Raw genomic sequence first — 19,176 nt, forward strand, 5'->3', positions numbered from 1 at the left:
CTCTTTTGTCCACTGTGATGCAAGTCATATGGAGTTGAATCTCCTCCACAACTGCATCCTCTTCAACTGCATTTGCCTCTTCAATTTTGTTGGCCACTTCATTTTGCTACTGGGGACAGGGCCTTCTTCCTCAGTGTACTCAGAAGCCCTTCTCTCATCCCCCTTTCTCTTACTGGCAGTCTCCTGCTTCTAAATGCACTTTCTTTGATCTCTTCAATTGTTCTTTTTTTTTAGATCAGCTTTGTACCTTGCATTAACTCAAAGTTAATATATTAGTCTGTATGCACGCACACATATAGTAAGGTTTGTTTTATTAGATGTTGATGCTATGTTGATTGAGAAATGACTTAAAATTGCTTGTTGTAATTTTCTTTTAATTTGTTTATTTTTAATATCAGTAAGGTTGGCTTTGATCACCTATCTGTTTATTGTTGAGAAGGCCTTCCTTAACAGTTGGAATCCTTCTAACGTTGGCTTCCTTACAGAGCTGCTGGAGAGGGAGTTCCACTACTTAGGTCCGGTGTAAATGAAGGAATTGGGATATATTTCTATATTGTGGAGCTGTTCCACATGGAAATGAACCTTCAGGTGATGGCATTCTGCAACTGCTGCTCTTGTCCTGCTAAATGATAGGGATCAGAAGTTTGAGAGGTGTTATTAGAGTAACTTGTGAGTGTGTTTTTGTCATTGGTGCTCACAGCAGCCACTGTGCATGGTTGACAAATGGAATAAATGTTTCTGGCGGTGGTGTGTCAGTGATGTGAGCTGCATTCACCTGGGTAATATTAAGTCTCAGGCGTGCTGCTGGAGTTGCATTCATTCAGGCAAATGGAATCTTTCTTCACAGACTGGATTTGTGCCTTAGAAGTGTTAGAAATGCTTTGTACTATCAGATGTTGCTGAAGAATAAGTTGTTGCAGGGTGCCCAGGCTCTGAACTGCTTCTGCTGTCAGAATAGTTATGTGGCTGGTCCATTTGAGCTTCTGGTCAGTGCATAAATGTTAATGGGATGTTTATTGCATGGCACTTCAGTGTGTACTTCGTCATTGCCAAGGGTTTAACTCTTGTTTGGTTCAGCTCCAATTGATCTGTAGTTAATAATTTGTTCACCAAGGAATAGTTAAAGCACATAACAAAGACAAACTACTTCAGCTGAGTAACAATTTATACATTTAAATAAATACAGAACAAATCAGAACATCAACAATACTACTTCAGTATTGTAAAAATGTGTATTAGTTCCTATTAGTTATCGATGGATGAATTTTTCACTGCCATGTTCTTTTGATTGACTGTAAATGAACAAATGATCAGCACAGACGCTTAGTGCAGATAACGGACTGCCTTCATGGGCTTCCTGCATAAAGTAAAAATTAATTTTTGCTTTTTGAATTAGCATCTGTCAGCTCAAAATGATTAACATAACACATGCGCTCGCAACTGACACTATTTAAAAACTGTTTGTTCTGTAATGTTTAACAGCAGTTTCTGGCGTCTCAAAGCTAGAATGCTTGAATCCATGGTGAGCAAAAAAGCTCTGAATTGTCTTACTACTTATTTCTCACCAACTATTAGTGACAAAAATCACTGCTTTTTGAACACAACACACGTAATTGAAGCCTTTTAAAATCTGTTCATTCCAAGCATGGTGTAGAGTCTTAACAGCACACAAGTGCATGCGACTGACACTATTTAGAAACTCAACACGTACAAACACGTTAGAGGAACTCAACAGGTCGGGCAGCATCCTTGGAAACGAGCAGTCAACGTTTCAGGCCGAGCCCCTTCGTCAGGACTGAAGAGGGAGGGGGCAGGGGCCCTGTAAAGAAGGTGGGGGGAGGGTGGAAAACCAATCAGAGGGAAGATCAAGAGGTGGAGGAGGGGAAGCAGGTGGGAATAGGCAGGAAAGGTGAAGAAGGAATGTAAGGAGAAAGCACTATGGTAGTAGAAGAAGGCAGAATCATGAGAGAGGTGATAGGCAGCTGGAAGAGGAGGCAGAGTGAACGTGGGATGGGGGAAGGGAGAGAGAGGGAATCATCAAAAGTTAGAGAATTCAATGTTCATACCAAGGGGCTGGAGACTACCGAGACAGTATATGAGGTGTTGCTCCTCCAACCTGAGTTTGGCCTCATCATGGCAGTAGAGGAGGCCATGTATGGACATGTCTGAATGGGAACGTGAAGCAGAGTTGAAGTAGGTGGCAACTGGGAGATCCTGTGTGTTGTGGCAGACAGAGCGGAGGTGCTCGACAAAGCTGTCCCCCCATCTGCATCAGGTCTTGCCAATGTAGAGGAGGCCGCACCGGGAGCATCGGATGCAATAGATGACCCCAACAGACTCACAGGTGAAGTGTTGCCTCACCTGCAAGGACTGTTTGGGGCCCTGAATGGTGGTAAGAGAGGAAGTGTAGGAATAGGTGTAGCATTTACGCTTGCAGGGATAAGTACCAGGTGGGAGATCTGTGGGGAAGGACATGTGGACCAGGCAGTTGTGGAGGAAACGACCCCTGCGAAAAGCGGAGAGGGGTAGAGAGGGAAAGATGTGCTTAGTGGTGGGGTCCTGTTGAAGGTGGTGGAAGTTGCAGAGGTTAATATGCTGGATCTGGAGGCTGCTGGGGTGGTAGGTGAGGACGTGGAATATGGTCCCTGTTGTGGTGACAGGAGGATGGGTTGAGGGCCGAAGTGCGGGAAATGGAGGAGGGTGAGGGCATCATTGACGATGGCAGAAGGGAAACCACAATTCTTAAAGAAAGAGGACATTTGAGATGTCCTGGAACGGAACGCTTCATCCTGAGAGCAGCTGTGGTGGAGACGGAGGAACTGGGAATAGGGAATAGCATTTTTACATTTGGCGGGATGGGAAGAGGTATAGCCGATGTTATTATGAGAGTCAGTGGGTTTATAGAAGATGTCAGTGGACAGTCTATCTCCAGAGATGGAGACCGAGAGCTCGAGAAAGGGGAGAGAAGTGTCTGAGATGGACCAAGTGAATTTGAGGGCTGGGTTAGAGGCAAAGTCGATGAAATTGACAAGCTCAGCATGGGTGCAGGAAGCAGTACCAATGTAGTTGTCAATGTAGCAAAGGAAAAGTTGGGGAGCAGTACCAGTATAGATTTGGAGCATAGACTGTTCCACATAACCCACCAAGAGGCAGGCATAGCTGGGGCCCATGCGAGTGCCCATAGCTACACACTTGGTCTGAAGAAAGTGCTATTTAGAAACTACTTGGCAACAGTCTTCTGTCTTAATTAAGCAGTATAGTGTTCCAAATAAACAAAGGGAATCCCAGATATTTTCTCAATTTAGTTTTTGTTCTCTAAGAGTTGTCCCAAATAAGTGGCTGTGCCAATTAACTGCTGACCCAATTAACCAGAAAAAAAATATATTCCATTCTCTCTCAAAGGCCTTGCTGGAACTTCCCTCCAACATGTTTGCAGACAAAGCTTTCCAGATTCCAACCACATGGTCTGTGGGGAAAAAAATTGCTGCATGCCAAATTTTATTCAGTTCTTTATTCCATATCAAAACCTCCAATCTTTGGCCTGTCCACCAAAGGGATGAGCCTCCCCCCTCTCCTGACTCCCTATCATTTAATGTGTTTCCATCAAATCTCTCTTCAGCCTTGCATTCCTGAAAAGTAACAGTCCCGGTCTCTTCCCAGGAACCCTTCCTGTGTCAACCAGAAATGAGCCCAGTAATCCAGTTGAGTACCAGCCAGTGTCTTATAGGGGCTAAGCAAGACAACACTGCTTCTATACTGTGCCACAGTATCGATAAAGTCCAGATTGTGACAATGGTGTTATTAATAAAGTCCTGGTATGTGACTTGTAGTAAAACACACACACACACACACACACACACACACACACACACACACACACACCCCCCCCCCCCCCCCCACTGGAAAGTAGCATCCATCATCAAAGGCCCCCACCATTCAACCATGCTCTCTTCTCATTGCTGCCATCATGAAGTAGATACAGGAGCTCAGGTCCCACACCAGGAGGATCGGGAACCGTTATTTCCCCTCAGCCATCAGGCTTTTGAACCTGAGGGGATAACTTCACTGAACTTCACTCACCCCAACACTGAACAGTTGAAGTTCCCACAACCAATGGACATACTTTCAAGGGCTCTTCATCTCATCTTCTCAATCTTTATTGCTTATTTATTATTATTATTTTGTTTGTTTTTATGTGAACGCCCACAAGAAAAAATGTCAGTGCTGCATATGATGACATACACGCACTTTGATAATAAACTTACTTTATAGTGACCACTGCAGTGAGCTTCCAGCAAATTTTACAGTAGGATAAAGTGTACTTGTTGACACATTTCTTGGCCTGATAACTAAAGGTACAATGTTTTACCAACACTGAGTGACTCATATCTTCTTTATCCCCCTTGTGAATCTCTCTGCAGGTCCACCGGGACCCCCTGGAGGAGTGAGAGTCGTAGATATCCGAGACACCTTTGTGACTTTATCCTGGAGTCGAGGGACAGATAATCACAGTCCAATCTCCAGGTACACGGTCCAACAGAAGGTTTTGGACTCTATCGATTGGAGAGATGCCATGACAGGTCAGTAGGATCCCTCTGACAGTGGGACCTTGGTTGAAGATGGGCAAGGACAAAGAATATGCTTTTTGTTAAATCAAGTCATTCTTCAGCTGTTGCGATAAAAAAATAGCACTTTGATCTCTTGCTGGAGGGATTGCAGAGAAATTAGGCTAATAACGATAAGAGTTTTATTCGTCTGGTTGCGCACTCACTCATGTGTTGGCAGAAGGTTCTTAATAGCCAACTTAGTTCAGTAAAATACGTGAGCGAGTACATTCCCAGAGGAAATGAAAGGCAATGTGGAGGGGTTTGTTTTGGATTGCTGACATCAAACATGTGCTTATATATAATAGCCATGGGTGTACTCATCTCTACAAACTTGGCTCTGCATATTTACCATTGGAGACAGAAACTTATTCCGGTCCCATAATGTGCTTTCGGATAGGATCTCCAAGTCCATACAGCTGAAGCTGGTAATTTGTGGCAATAACTGTTTCAAAGACACTTCTAGTTGAGGAAATGGATGCTAGTCAGTGAACAACTGTGTTGACCATGCATTTGATGAGGCCATTCCCAAAGCAGCATCTGTCTTTTTCTGATATCACTGACATTATTAAAACTTGTGTGAATGAGTGTGTGCCTATGAGACTTTACTGTACATACCCAAATCAAAAGCTGTGGATGAATTAGGAGGTTCATAGTCTGCTGAGGGCTAAATCTGTGACATTCTAGTCTGTCGACCCAGGTCTGTACAAAAAAAACAGGCATGACTTGCGGAGGGCTTTTTCAAGAGCCAAGGAATAATGCCGAGTGAGGTTGGAGGTGACATTGGATGCACATCAACTCTGGCAAGGTTTGCAGGCCATTAGTTCCTGCAAAACGAAACCCGTTGTTGTGAATGGCTGTGATGCTTCACTTCCAGACAAGCTCAATGCCTTTTATGCTTGCTTTGGGAGGGAGACCAAAATTACAGCTGTGAGGATCCTGCAGTGCCTGGTGGCCTTATGATCTCCGTCTCAGAGGCCGATGTCAGGCTGTCTTTCAAGAGGGTGAACCCTTGCAAGGTGACAGGCCTCGATGGAGTACCTGGTAGGACTCTGAAAACCTGTGCCAACCAACTGGCGGGGATGTTCAAAGACATTTTCAATCTCTCACTGCTACAGTCAGAAGTTCCCACCTGCTTCAAAAGGTCAGCAGTTATACCAGTGCCCAAGAAGAACAGGGTGAGCTGCCTTAATGACTATTATCCAGTTGGACCCACATCTATGATGATGAAGTGCTTTAAGAGGTTGGATATGGCTGGAATCAACTCTGGCCTCGGCAAAGACTTGGACCCACTGCATTTTGCCTATTGCCACAGTAGGCCTACAGTGGACACGATCTCATTGGCTCTTCACTCATTGACTACAGCTCAGTGGTTAACACCATCATTCCTACATTTCTGATTGAAAAACTCCAGAACCTGGGTCTCTGTTCTTCCCCCTGCAACTGGATCCTCGACTGCCTAACCAGAAGACCACAATCTGTGCAGATTGGAAATAACGTCTCCACCTTGCTGACAATCAGCACTGGCGCACCTCAGGGATGTGTGCTTAGCCCACTAACCTACCCTCTCTACACCAATGACTGTATGGCTCGGCTCAGCTCAAATGCCATCTATAAACTTGATGACGACACAAACGTTGTCGACAGAATATTAGATGGTGACGATAGGGCCAAAGAAATCAAAGAACCAAAGAACTGATAGTGGACTTTCGAAGGGGTAAGACGAGGGAACACACACCGGTCCTCATTGAGGAGTCAAGGGAAAGAATGAGCAATTTCAAATTCCTGGGTGTCAGAATCTCTGAGGACATAACCTGCACCCAACATATCAAAGCAGCTCCAAATAAATCACAACAGCAGCTCTATTTCATTAGCAGTTTGAGGAAATTTGTTATGTCACCTAAAACACTCACAAATTTCTACAGATGTACTGTGAAGAGCGTTCTGAATGGCTGCATCATACTCTGGTATTGGGGGGCTACTGCACAGGATTGAAGTAAGCTGCAGAGTTGTTAAATAGTCAGCTTCATCATAGGCACTAACCTCTGTAGTAGCCAGGATGTCTTCAAGGAGCGATGTCTCAAAGAGATGGTGTCCATAATTAAATACCCCCATCACCTAGGACATACCCTCTTCTAATTTCTACCATCAAGAAGAAGCCTGAGGGCACACACTCAATGATTCAGGAACAGCATCTTACTCTTTCTGAATGGACATTGAACCCATGAACACTACCTCACTACTATTTTTAATTTCTATTTTTGCAATACTTATTTGAGTTAACCATAAGTGTGTGTGTGTGTGTGTGTGTGTGTGTCTAACAACACATGCTGGTGATACTAAACCTGATTCTGATTCTTCCTGCCTGAGCATCCATTCTCCGATCCCGTAAGATAATTCATTAATTAAGCAACTCGTGCCAGTTAAAGTTTAGCTTCTGCAAAAAGTTGTCCTCATTGTTGAAGTCTTTGGTTCAGGCCATCAAGTTTGAAACCATTCTTTCAATCCTTTATCCCCACTTAGATCCTGAGGTTATAGAAGGCAACGTGGAAACGGTGAAAGTTGTGGATCTAATTCCATGGATGGATTATGAATTCCGTGTCATTGCAACAAATACCCTGGGGATGGGAGAACCCAGTATGCCATCCGCCAAAATCAAGACTGCTGAAGCAGGTGAGTCGGCAGTTGCAGCTCTACTTAATTTGCATCTAATACCTTGCAATAGATTATTGTGTAAATAGCTAAACTATTCTCCAAATTTTTCATGGGAGAATGCTGTACCCAATTTTTTTTTTGCAATAAAAGTTATGTTGGTGGCTTGGAACTAGGGCAGTATCTGATTACAAATCCCAACTCCATCATTCTGCCTCCTCCACAGTCCAAATTTTATTTTTTTTCTTAACTCCCAGCTGATTTTAATTTCCTAAGATAGGAGGTTCTTGTGGTTTGCGATTCGCATTATGTCTATATGAGAAGTTTCTCCCTAAAAATTCATTGAGTACTGTTATGTATAAAAAATTAAGTGACCTGCTCATGTTCTCTCTTTCTATTTCATTTCTTTTGGCACCTGTCAGTTACTGTACAGGACAGCAAGTCCAAGCAACATGCAAAAAACTACACTCTGATTATAAACAAATGAATCTCTTGAGGGCACAGAGATTCTTCTGACAAGTTGCTCTGGTCTGTTTGTTTGATGCACAATAATGGATATAATTATCCACTAAATCAAATTAACCACTAAATGAAAATGTAATGTAAAATGCAAAAGTAACAGATAGTTAAAATGATGTGATTTTAATTGAGAACAACCTTCATTCAGAGTTGCTTGTGTTGAATTATGTCGCTAATAGGTAGGTGTGCCATTGACATAATGTGGACTCTGGTCTGATCCTTTGCCCCTTTATCTTCTGTTGCTTTGAATGTACTTTAAATCAGTTAAGAGACTAAGACTGTTAGAATTGTGAGTAAGTTTTATCACTTTTCTGACTTAAAGTTCCAAGTATTTATTGATAAAGAAACATCCATTGCAATGGAAAGTTGAAAATGGAGTCAAAGAATGTTTAATTCCACCAAGAGTTGATTGCTTTGCAACCATAGGTGTTGTAGCTTTACAATCCATTGTCGCTGATCAATAGATATTTGATACATAATATCAACAACTGAATGAAACTTCAGGACACCTTACTCTATTGCAATGATCATTGTACAAACTGCACTTAGTGGTTTGCCTTGTGGAGAAGGTGTGATAAACTGTCATTGGGAATTGGGGGATGTTAATGGGCTAAACAAAAACTTGGAATTAGATTTTTTTAATTTCTATTTGACTTCTCTGAGCTATTTGCAACTTAAGAATGCCAGGCTCTGATCATGAAGGGAAAGGCAGAACCAGTCCATTTTTGTCTCTTTTTTTTCTATCATCAACCTGTCAGCAAAAAAATAGCATTATGTTTTTCAAGAATCATATTTAAATGAAAATTCAATTTGTTCAATTCACTATAGATCGACTTGGTTTGGAGCAGTTGTAGTTAGGAAGGGGAAATATCTCAAAGCCCTGCTCTGTGAATTCATGCTCACCTGAATAGTGAGTAAATCAGGGTTGAGTTATAATGCCTCACAGCTTGCACCCCTACCCTGTATGGTTGTGCCCTTAAACTCATTCGAATCCAAGCATTGAGGCTTATTTGTATCTGCAGCTTGAGGTAAGTGTTAATTGAAGAAAATAAGGACAATCAACATGGTACACACACGTGGTTGTGAAGATGAGAAGGAAATTCTCAGCGTGGAATATTGCTAGAGCATGCTGAAGAAGTGGAGTTCAGCGCCATTCTCATCTGGGATGTCTTGTTCTGAAGAGCCTGCAAGTTCCATTTTTGGCTTTGCCATTCCTGTCAGTGACACTTCTTAATGTCAGAATGCCTAGGGTGGATTCTCTGCAGAAAATGAAGATGTGGCATGAATTAATGAGGAGATCAAAGCAAGTCACTACCTCATCTGACATAGGTTTGGACCTGCAGGTCAGCCTTGGCTGAAACCCCTTGCCATGTGGATTCCCAGCTGTTGATCAACGTGTTGTTCTTCACTTTCTCCATGATAGGTTCTCACATTTATTATTTCTGCGTTTTGATGCAATTTTGAACATGCCTTTCAAGAATCTATATGTGGCATAAGTTATGCAAGTGCATAAGTTAATTGGCTATCCAGGTATGTGTTGTGTAAACAATCTAGTATTGGCATTGTTCCATCTTGCTTAGTCATACCTTCAGTAATGTTCTACCTGTTGCCAGTAGGTTAGCTGAGAAGTGTTGAAAAGTTTGTAACACTTACACAGGTTCAGTTTCTATTATTATTGTGTAGACAATTGTTGTTTATTGCGAGAAGAATTACCATCTGTAATTACCTCCCTGTGCACCCTGACAAAATGGGAAATAACAAGTTCTAAGTCATGGTCAAATAGATAGCCTTATATTTTCATTGAATGTTCCATTATCATGTTTAGCACCTTCCATTGTACAGCAGCATTTATGATTTTGTTTAACATATTATAATCATGCATTTGTAGTGTCGCTTTCTATACCTTCATTCCTCAAATCACTGAACCTTAAGAATATTACTTATCGGAATCACATGAAATAATTTTGTAACTTTGCATCATTGTCTATAACTAGCTTCCTTGTGTTCATTCATCTCTTCCCTTGTGGCGGAATTATACTATGTATGTGTGTGCATCTTTGAATCTGGTTTAATTTGTGTACATTAGCATCTTTTCGTCTAAATCTACTTTGCGGCAGTTTTTTATTACTGAATATATTTGTGTTTCATACTAGCAATGATGGAAGTGCATTAATTGCTGGTCACATGATGTATAGCAGTCAGGTTGAGTGGAATGGCAGTAAATCTATCAAACCAATTGCATCCACTGTCACCGAGTTAACCATACACTTTAGTCTTGATCTGTATATACAGAATGTTCTGAAAGGTTACTCCCTGTCTGCACATTCTAGGTGTGGCTAAAGTGTACATTGGTATGTGCACTCTATGTTGGTATATTTTTTCTCAGATGGGCAGTCTGACAATAGAATATTGTCAACACATCTTTGGCAATTAAACTCACTCTACTTTCCTGTCTCTGAGATTTGATATGAATTATTAACTGTGGGTTTAGTAACATTATATTTATAACTGTTTTACTGTCTGCATCCAAATTCAATCAGCAACAACTGACTCTTTGTACTGCTGAGAGTCAGATTTTGTTCCCTTTTAATTGTTGCTTCTGTCAAACCTTTTACCATACAAGAACTCAGATGATATTTTCTTGCTTTTGTGATGCTTGGGTAAACAAAATGCAAAGACTATATATGCATTCAGTGGCTGCTTTATTAGGTACATGATTGGAACTTAATGTGGTATTCTGCTGCTGTAACCCATCCGCTTCAAGGTTCGATGTGTTGAGCGTTCCTTAATGCTCTTCTGCATACCACTGGTTATTTGAGTTACTGTCACCTTCCTGTAAGCTTGAACCAGTCTGGCTATTGTCTTCTGAACTTTCTCATTAGCAAGGTGTTTTTGCTCACAGAACTGCCACTCAATGGATTATTTTTCCTTCTCTCTGTAAACTCTAGAGCACGTTGTGTGTAAAAATCCAAGGAGCTCAGCAGTTTCCAAGATACTCAAAGCACTCCGTCTGACACCAACAATCATTCTACAGTTAAAGTCACTTGGATCACATTTCTTCCCCATTCTGTTGTGTGGTCTGAACAACAAATGAATTTCTTAACTATGTCTGCAGGCTTTTATTCATTGAGTTGCTGCTACATGAAAGGCTGATTAAATATTTGCATTAATAAGCAGGTGTGGCCTAACAGAGTGGCCACTGAGTGTACATACGAACCAGAAGGCAGTTTCTTTGGCACATTCTTGGACATTGACCATAGGTGAGATCTTCCAGTCAAGATGGCACCTGCATACAACGGTCCTTTGGTCGACATCTGGATAGATCGTGAAACCATCTTTTTTGCTTCTTTTAAGTCTGTTATGTTTGTTTTTCATCTTGGATGTGATTCTGGGACTGTTAGAGCCTGTGATTTGCTGTTTGGAGATCGTTTGGGTGCTTCAGCGCTTTGCAGTCTCTGAGAGGATTCTGGGAGGCAGAGGCAGCGTGAGTGAACCTCATGACGAGAAGGATGGAAGGTGGCTCATGAACCAATGTTTGACCCCAGTTTACTGATTATAACTTCCATTGTTTACCAATTAAACTGACAAGGGTGACTGAAGCATCAAGGCGAGTGCAGAAGTTTGGAGATTGCTTGGGTGTTCCACTGCTCTGCAGTCTCTGAGAGGATTCCAGGAGGCAGCTTGAGCAAATCTGGTAGCGGGCAGCCTGCAGGGCAGTGTGCAACCCAAGGTTGGCTCCATTTCACCAATTAAAGCTTCCAGTGTTCGCCAATTAAAGCAACGAGGGAGATTGAAGCATCAAAACGAGTGCAGAGGATGAGCGCTGGCTGCTTGCCTTTTGATTGGTTGCTCCGTACCGGAGATGCGAGAGCTTGCCGCTGAGCCGGGGAGAGTGTTGCCCAGCTTTATTCTGCGTGGATGTGGACTTGGACTATGGTTGCCTTTTTTTTTCAGTCTTATAGTTTTTAATTTCTGCGTTTTGTCACCCAGATAGGTTTTGATCCGTTTTTGTGGGGAGGGGGGATTCGGGGGTTGATGATCGTACTGCCTTTCTTCGTTTCATTGCTACCCAGAGAACTGAAGATTTGAAGAACTTCAGAGTTGTATACTTCGATAATAAATGAACCTTTAAACTTTAAAAAATAATAGTTTCTGTGTATACCAAGCATACTTCACCTGGTATTCATAAAATAATATTCCCTGCTATTTCCAGAGGCAATATTGGGCGGTGCTATTTCAAAAAAAAACACCCCAATTACATCAATATTATTACATTACATCAAGATTATACCCAGGGAAAGTAATTAGGTGATGGAATTGGTTTGAAAGCTGGCACAGACTTAATGGGCTTAAAGGCTTCTTCCTATGTCATAAGGAAACATGACTCATCTCATTGTAAAAGCTCAGGATTTCTCAAAGCACTTTGGAGCTAAAGAAGTACTTTTGAAGTGTTGTCACCTGTAAGCAATGCAAAATACTGAAACCAGTGTGCATACAGTTCAAAGCATGACTATAAAGGCGATAAATGCCTTGAAAACCATCTTTTTGCAACTGTAGCACAGTACATTGCAAACATGACAAACATAAGTGACATAAACCACATTATACAAAATTTGCATGACAAAATAAACAAAAGTAAGCATAATGACATCATTGTAAGTTCAGAGAAATACAGTCCAAGACAGAATTACGGATTTTCAGGTTACTGCAAGAACCTGATGACCATAGGGAAGAAACTGTTGTTGAACCTTGAAATCTGTGCTTTCAGGCTTATGTACCTCCTGTCTACTGTCAGCAACGAGAAGAGGACAAGGCCCATATTTAGAGAGTTTTTGGAGATGGGTATCACTTTCCTGAGACATAGTCTCTTAGAGATGTCCTCAGTGGTGGGGATAACCATTACCATGATGTTACTCACCACTTTCCGTGGCTTCTTGCGTTCCTGTGCACTGGAGTTTCCATACCAGGCTGAGGTGCAACCAGAATGCATTTCACTGTACATCTGTAGAAGTTTGAAGATCTTGCAACCAGGGATGTGACATTAGTACCATTAACTGAGAGACAGGTATTGGCCAAGACAGCTCTTCACCATTGAATATCGTGGATCTTTTACGTCGAAGCAGCAGGGCTGCGGGTCCGAGAGTGATGAACAACCTGAGGTTGGGCTCGTTTACGTGGTGGGCTACATGGTGTCGGGGTTGGAGGAGACGGGCGGGCTGGTGTTCAGCTTGTGACTTCGTGAGGTCTACCCGTCCCTGCACTGAACTGAGGCTGCATCCTGCATCTAACAGACTCCTGGATCAGCCACAGTGATGACTGGCTTCATGGCTGTGGACTCAGTTTCATGAGCATCAGTTCTGGGTGTTACTTGCTTGCTTTTAATGTTTGCACAATTTGTTTTTTCCTGCACATTGTGTGTTTGACAGATTTTTTAAAGGGGTTCTATTTGGTTTCTGTGTTTAGTGACTGCCTGTAAGGAGACGAATCGCAAGGTTGTATATAGTATACATACTTTGATAATAAATGCACTTTGTACTATTCTTAACCCTCACCTGGAGAAAAGACAGAGCATTACCTTACCTGAAAGGAGGCATCTCAGACATCACTGGCTTGTCTGGGCACTGCATTGTACTGGCATCCAAGATCTTGTGTTCAAGTCTCTGCAATGTGAACAGAATCAAAAGCAGGAACATTCCCAATCGTGAAATTGCCAACTTCTGAGTAATGAAAATGTTGGTACGTGAAATAGAAGGCAGTTTTTTTTGTTGCCATCCACAATTAGAAAGCCCTAACTTGGCACATTGTGTCCAGCTGTCTGTGGCAGTAGAAAGCAGCAGTGACAAATCCACAGAGAGCAATCTGGAATCAAATCATGAAAGAGGAGAAATACCAGAGAGTTATGGTTCAATCTGGTGGTGCAGTCAGTAGATATGGAGAATCCTTTGTGCAAAGCCAGGAAAGGAGAATGTTATTGCCATCAACCTATTCCTCCAGAATAATTGATAATCAAAAATATGCAGATTCTGAAAATCTAAAATTAAGAAGCACAGGAAGTAATTACTTGTTGCTTATTAACTTAAAGGCAGCTGTTTTGCAATGTCAATGTATTTAGCTAAACATTCTGACATAGGTGTTAGTTTGGCCAAATGATTGATGGCTGTATAGCAGTAAAAAAACATATGACCTAAGTCATGCATGTGAAACATTATGCCAAACACTGATTCATTCTCATCCCTTATATTTGCCTCCTTTCAGAATATGTGTCATCAGATCTAGAATCAATCATGAATGACTGAACAGCAATCAGTACTACTGTCAGGCATTACTCATCTTTCAACTTATGCACACTATATACCTTAGATTTTTGAATTTTCTTCCCATTTAGCAAATAGTCTGTACCTTTATTCCTTCAACTTAAGTGCATGACAATACACTCCTTAGTCTATATTCCATATGCCACTTCTTTGCCCATTCTCCCAATCTGACTAAATCCTTCTGCAGACTCCCTACTTCCTCTGCACTACCTGCCCCTCCATCTATCTTTGTATTAATTGCAAACTTGAACATAAAGCCATCAATTCCATCATCCAGGTCATTAAATATACATGAAAAGAAGTGATCCCAATACCGACCCCTGGGGAACACTTCTAGACACTAGCAATCAACCAAAAAAGACTCCCTTTATTCCCACTCTTAGCTTCCTGCCAATCAGCTAATTCTTCTACCCTGGCTAATATTTTTCCTGTAATACCATGGTCTCTTATCTTGTTAAGCAGCCTCATGTTCAACACCTTGTCAAAGGCCTTCAGAAATTCCAAGTAAACAACTTCAATTGACTCTTCTTTGTCTATCCTAGCTGTTAGATAATATGCTTCTTTTAATGTTGTTAAACAAGCTCCTTCAATCCCACCATGTATTTGGAATCTCCACCCTTGTGTCTTTTCTGGTGGGTAAAATTGCAAGGACATGCTCTCTTCTCAATGATGCCATCAGGAAGAAGTTACAGGACCCTCAGAACTCTCACAACCAGGTTCAGGAACAGTTATTACCCTTTAACCATCAGGCTCTTGAACCAAAGGGGATAACTTCACTCATCTTCACTTGCCCCATCATTGACTCACTTTCAAAGACTCTTTGTCTCATGCTCTCAATATTTATTGCCTGTTCGTTATTATTATCATTTCTTTCTTTCTGATTTGCACAGTTTGTGTCTCTTGCACAGTGAAAACCCAAGTTGGTGCGGTCTTTCATTAATTCTCTCCTGGTTGTTATCCTATTTGTGGATTTATTGAGTATGCCCACAAGAAAATGAATCACAGGGTTGTATGTGGTGACATGTATATACTTTGATCATAAATTTACTTTGAACATTGAAATTTGAATGTTGGGGTGGGGGCAGGTGTGAGAAACAGTTTTTTTACGTAAAGTGTGATGATCTGAAACATCTTCTGTAAAAGTGGTGGAAATACAGTCAGTCAAAGAATACAGAAGGGTAGTGGATAGAAGCATGTGGGAAGATATATTTTTAGGGATATGGAAAGCAACAGGATGTGCCAAAAACCATGATGGAATTGATGGCAAACATGAGGAAATCTGCAGATGCTGGAAATTCAAACAACAACACACACAAAATGCTGGTGGAACACAGCAGGCCAGACAGCATCTATAGGGAGAAGCGATGTCGACGTTTCGGGCCAAGACCCTTCGTCAGGACTAACCAAAAGGAAAGATAGTAAGAGATTTGAAAGTAGTGGGGGGAGGGAGAAATGCAAAATGATAGGAGAAGACCGGAGGGGGTGGGATGAAGCTAAGAGCTGGAAAGGTGATTGGCGAAAGTGATACAGAGCTGGAGAAGGGAAAGGATCATGGGACGGGAGGCCTCAGGAGAAAGAAAGGAGGTGGGGGGGGGGGGGGGAAGCACCAGAGGGAGATGGAAGGACCTCACCTGGAAGGACAGTCTGAGGCCCTGAATGGTAGTGAGGGAGGAAGTGTAAGGGCAGGTGTAGCCTTGTTCCGTTTACAAGGGTAAGTGCCAGGAGGGGGATCGGTGGGAAGGGATGGGAGGGACAAGTGGACAAGGGAGTCGCGTAGGGAGCGACACACCCTGTTCCAATTCAACCTCACTCCTTCCGAACTCCTTCGCTCTGCTCTCCGCTCCCTCCGCACCAATCCCAACCTCACTATAAAACCTGCTGATAAGGGGGGAGCTGTTGTTGTTTGGCATACTGACCTCTACCTGGCCGAGGCACAGCGACACCTCTCTGATACCTCCTCTTATTTACCCTTTGATCATGACCCCACTAAGGAGCACCAGGCCATTGTCTCCTATACCATCACCAACCTTATCAGCTCTGGGGATCTCCCATCCACTGTCACCAACCTCATAGTTCCCACACCCCGCACTTCCTGTTTCTACCTCCTACCCAAGATCCACAAACCTGCCTGTCCAGGTAGACCTATTGTCTCAGCTTGCTCCTGCCCCACTGAACTCATTTCTGCATACCTTGACACTGTCTTATCCCCCCTTGTTCAATCTCTTCCCACCTATGTTTGTGACACTTCTCATGCTTTGAATTTTTTAATGATTTTAAGTTCCCTGGCCCCCACTGTCTTATTTTCACCATGGATATCCAGTCCCTATAAATCTCCATCCCCCACTGAGATGGTCTCGAAGCTCTTCACTTTTTTTTGGATTCCAGACCTAACCAATTCCCCTCTACCACCACTCTCCTCCGTCTAGCGGAATTAGTTCTTACTCTTAATAATTTCTCCTTTGGCTCCTCCCACTTCCTCCAAACCAAAGGTGTAGCCATGGGCACCCGTATGAGTCCCAGTTATGCCTGCCTTTTTGTTGGCTTTCTGGAACAGTCCATGTTCCAAGTCTATACGGATATCCATCCCCCTTTTTTCCTTCTCTACATCGACAACTGCAATGGCGCTGCCTCTTGCACGCATGCTGAGCTCGTCGACTTCATTAACTTTGCCTACAACTTTCACCCTGCCCTCGAATTTACCTGGAAACAGCCCATCCACCCGCCACCCCACTTGGGATAGGGTTCCCCTTGTCCTTACCTACCACCCCACCAGCCTCCAGGCCCAACGTATAATTCTCCATAACTTCAACCACCTCCAACGGGATCCCACTAACAAACACATTTTTCCCTCCCCCCAACTCTTTCTGCTTTTTGCAGGGTTTGCTTGCTACGCGACTCCTTTGTCCACTTGTCCCCCCCATCCCTTCCCACCGATCTCCCTCCTGGCACTTATCCTTGTAAACGGAACAAGTGCTACACCTGCCCTTACACTTTCTCCCTCACCACCATTCAGGGCCCCAGACAGTCCTTCCAAGTGAGGCAACACTTCACCTATGAGTCGGCTGGTGTGGTATACTGTGTCCAGTGCTCCCGGTGTGGCCTTTTATATATTGGTGAGACCCGACGAAGACTGGGAGACCGTTTCGCTGAACACCTACGCTCGGTCCGCCAGAGAAAACAGGATCTCCCAGTGGCCACACATTTTAATTCCACGTCCCATTCCCATTCTGATATGTCTATCCCGTGGCCTCCTCTATTGTCAAAATGAATCCAAACTCAGGTTGGAGGAACAACGCCTTATATACCGGCTGGGTAGCCTCCAACCTGATGGCATGAACATTGACTTCTCTAATTTCCGTTAATGCTCCTTCTCCCCTTCTTACCCCATCCCTGACATATTTAGTTGTTTGCCTGTTCTCCATCTCCCTCTGGTGTTCCCCCCTGCCTTTCTTTCTCCCGAGGCCTCCCGTCCCATGAACCTTTCCCTTCTCCAGCTCTGTATCACTTTCACGAATCACCTTTCCAGCTCTTAGCTTCATCCCACCCCCTCCGGTCTTCTCCTATCATTTCGCATTTCCCCCTCACCCCACTACTTTCAAATCTCTTACTATCTTTCCTTCCGGTTAGGCCTGACGAAGGGTCTCGACCTGAAACGTCGACAGTGCTTCTCCCTATGGATGCTGCCTGGCCTGCTGTGTTCCACCAGCATTTTGTGTGTGTTGTTTTATGGAATTGATGGGTTAGATTGCCTCCTCCAGTGTAATAAATATTTTTGATCTTGTCTGTCCCTAATATCTTCTTATTGAGTTAACTCATGCATGATAGTGTTCTTGTGAAGCTATTTGATTTTGGTAGTTTGTGTTTCTGGTGCAGTTTCAGATATCATTAAATCAAAAACAAAAAGCTGTGCCTGTCCCCTGGATTGCACCAATCCCACATATTGATTTTCCTGTAGTTCTTGGCTTCCTACCTAGCAACATGCCAGATTTAGAGTTCTTTCTTTGGAATTGCTCTGTGCCTACAGTGATCTCTAACGATTATTTCATATCATTTGGGTCCTGTCTTTCTTCAATTCTGGTTTTATGCTCATCTCCGACTTAAGATCCTCCCTAAATCCAGCTCTGTAATAAAGCATTTGGTCATTTACCATAAAATCCCCATTTGTGGTTAAAATTGAGCTGAGCCTTACATCCTCTGAAGCATCTGAAGACATATCACAATGTCGAAGGCTTTATATAATTGTAAGTTGAAAAATAAAAAGTTTTCACCAAGTTTCACTGACTTTATAGGAAAACAAACTTAGTGTATTAAATACTCCTTTGCCTCTAGAGAGCTTCATGTATTAAAACTGAAGGGAAGTTGATACAATTACAGCTTCAGAGTGAAGTATGTGTTACATTGCAGATTCAGTGAAACTCATATTTCTCCATTTCAATATGTTACAAGTTTTATGAAGGTCCTTATTTCAGTTAGAAGGTTTTCTGAAGCCTTTGTTAGCTTGCTAGTGTACTATGTAATGAAAAGACAAACATATTAAGGAAGCAGTAAAAAAGCAAGTCATGTCAGCCCAAATAACTCTTTGTTGTAGATTTATTGATGTTCTATGCAGCAATGTCATTTCAATTCAGCATCAGCATGTCAAGATATATTTTTCACCTGACCTTAAGGACATCGATACTGGAAATCCAGAGTAACACACACAAGGTGCTGGAAGAACTCAGCAGATCAGGCAGCATCTATGAAAGAGAATGAACAGTCAACAGTCTGGGCCAAAACCTTTCATCATGTGTGCTTCAATCAGTGACCATTTGAGCAAACTGTGCTCCAGTGATCTCATTCAGCATCAGGCATCTTGTTTAGGTGTACAAGGTTCATATACTTCTCAAATGCAAATAGACTCTTTGCCAACTTTGCCAATCAGGTCACGGTTGACACAGTTGGGGAACTGTTGTAGGAAAACATCCACAATCAATTTCAGATGCGACCCTGTGCTGGCTTCCACTTCATCTTGTTCTGCAAAGGAATCAAAAAGAATTTATGGGTGGCATGGTTGCACAGGAGTTAGCGTAACTCCATTAAAGTGCAAG

At 42.6% G+C, this 19,176-nt stretch overlaps 1 protein-coding gene across 1 annotated transcript in view; it reads left to right on the top strand.

The window, feature by feature from the left end:
* The window catches only part of LOC132397672 (contactin-1-like), a 412,092-nt gene that overhangs the window by 210,427 nt on the left and 182,489 nt on the right, over nucleotides 1-19,176 (top strand). The window contains exons 14-15 of the mRNA XM_059976440.1: nucleotides 4,422-4,580; nucleotides 7,128-7,277. Of these exons, the coding sequence (XP_059832423.1) occupies nucleotides 4,422-4,580; nucleotides 7,128-7,277 (309 nt within the window). The remainder of the gene's footprint in view (nucleotides 1-4,421; nucleotides 4,581-7,127; nucleotides 7,278-19,176) is intronic.

This window comes from Hypanus sabinus, chromosome 8, assembly GCF_030144855.1.
Source record: "Hypanus sabinus isolate sHypSab1 chromosome 8, sHypSab1.hap1, whole genome shotgun sequence".
NCBI lineage: Eukaryota > Metazoa > Chordata > Chondrichthyes > Myliobatiformes > Dasyatidae > Hypanus > Hypanus sabinus.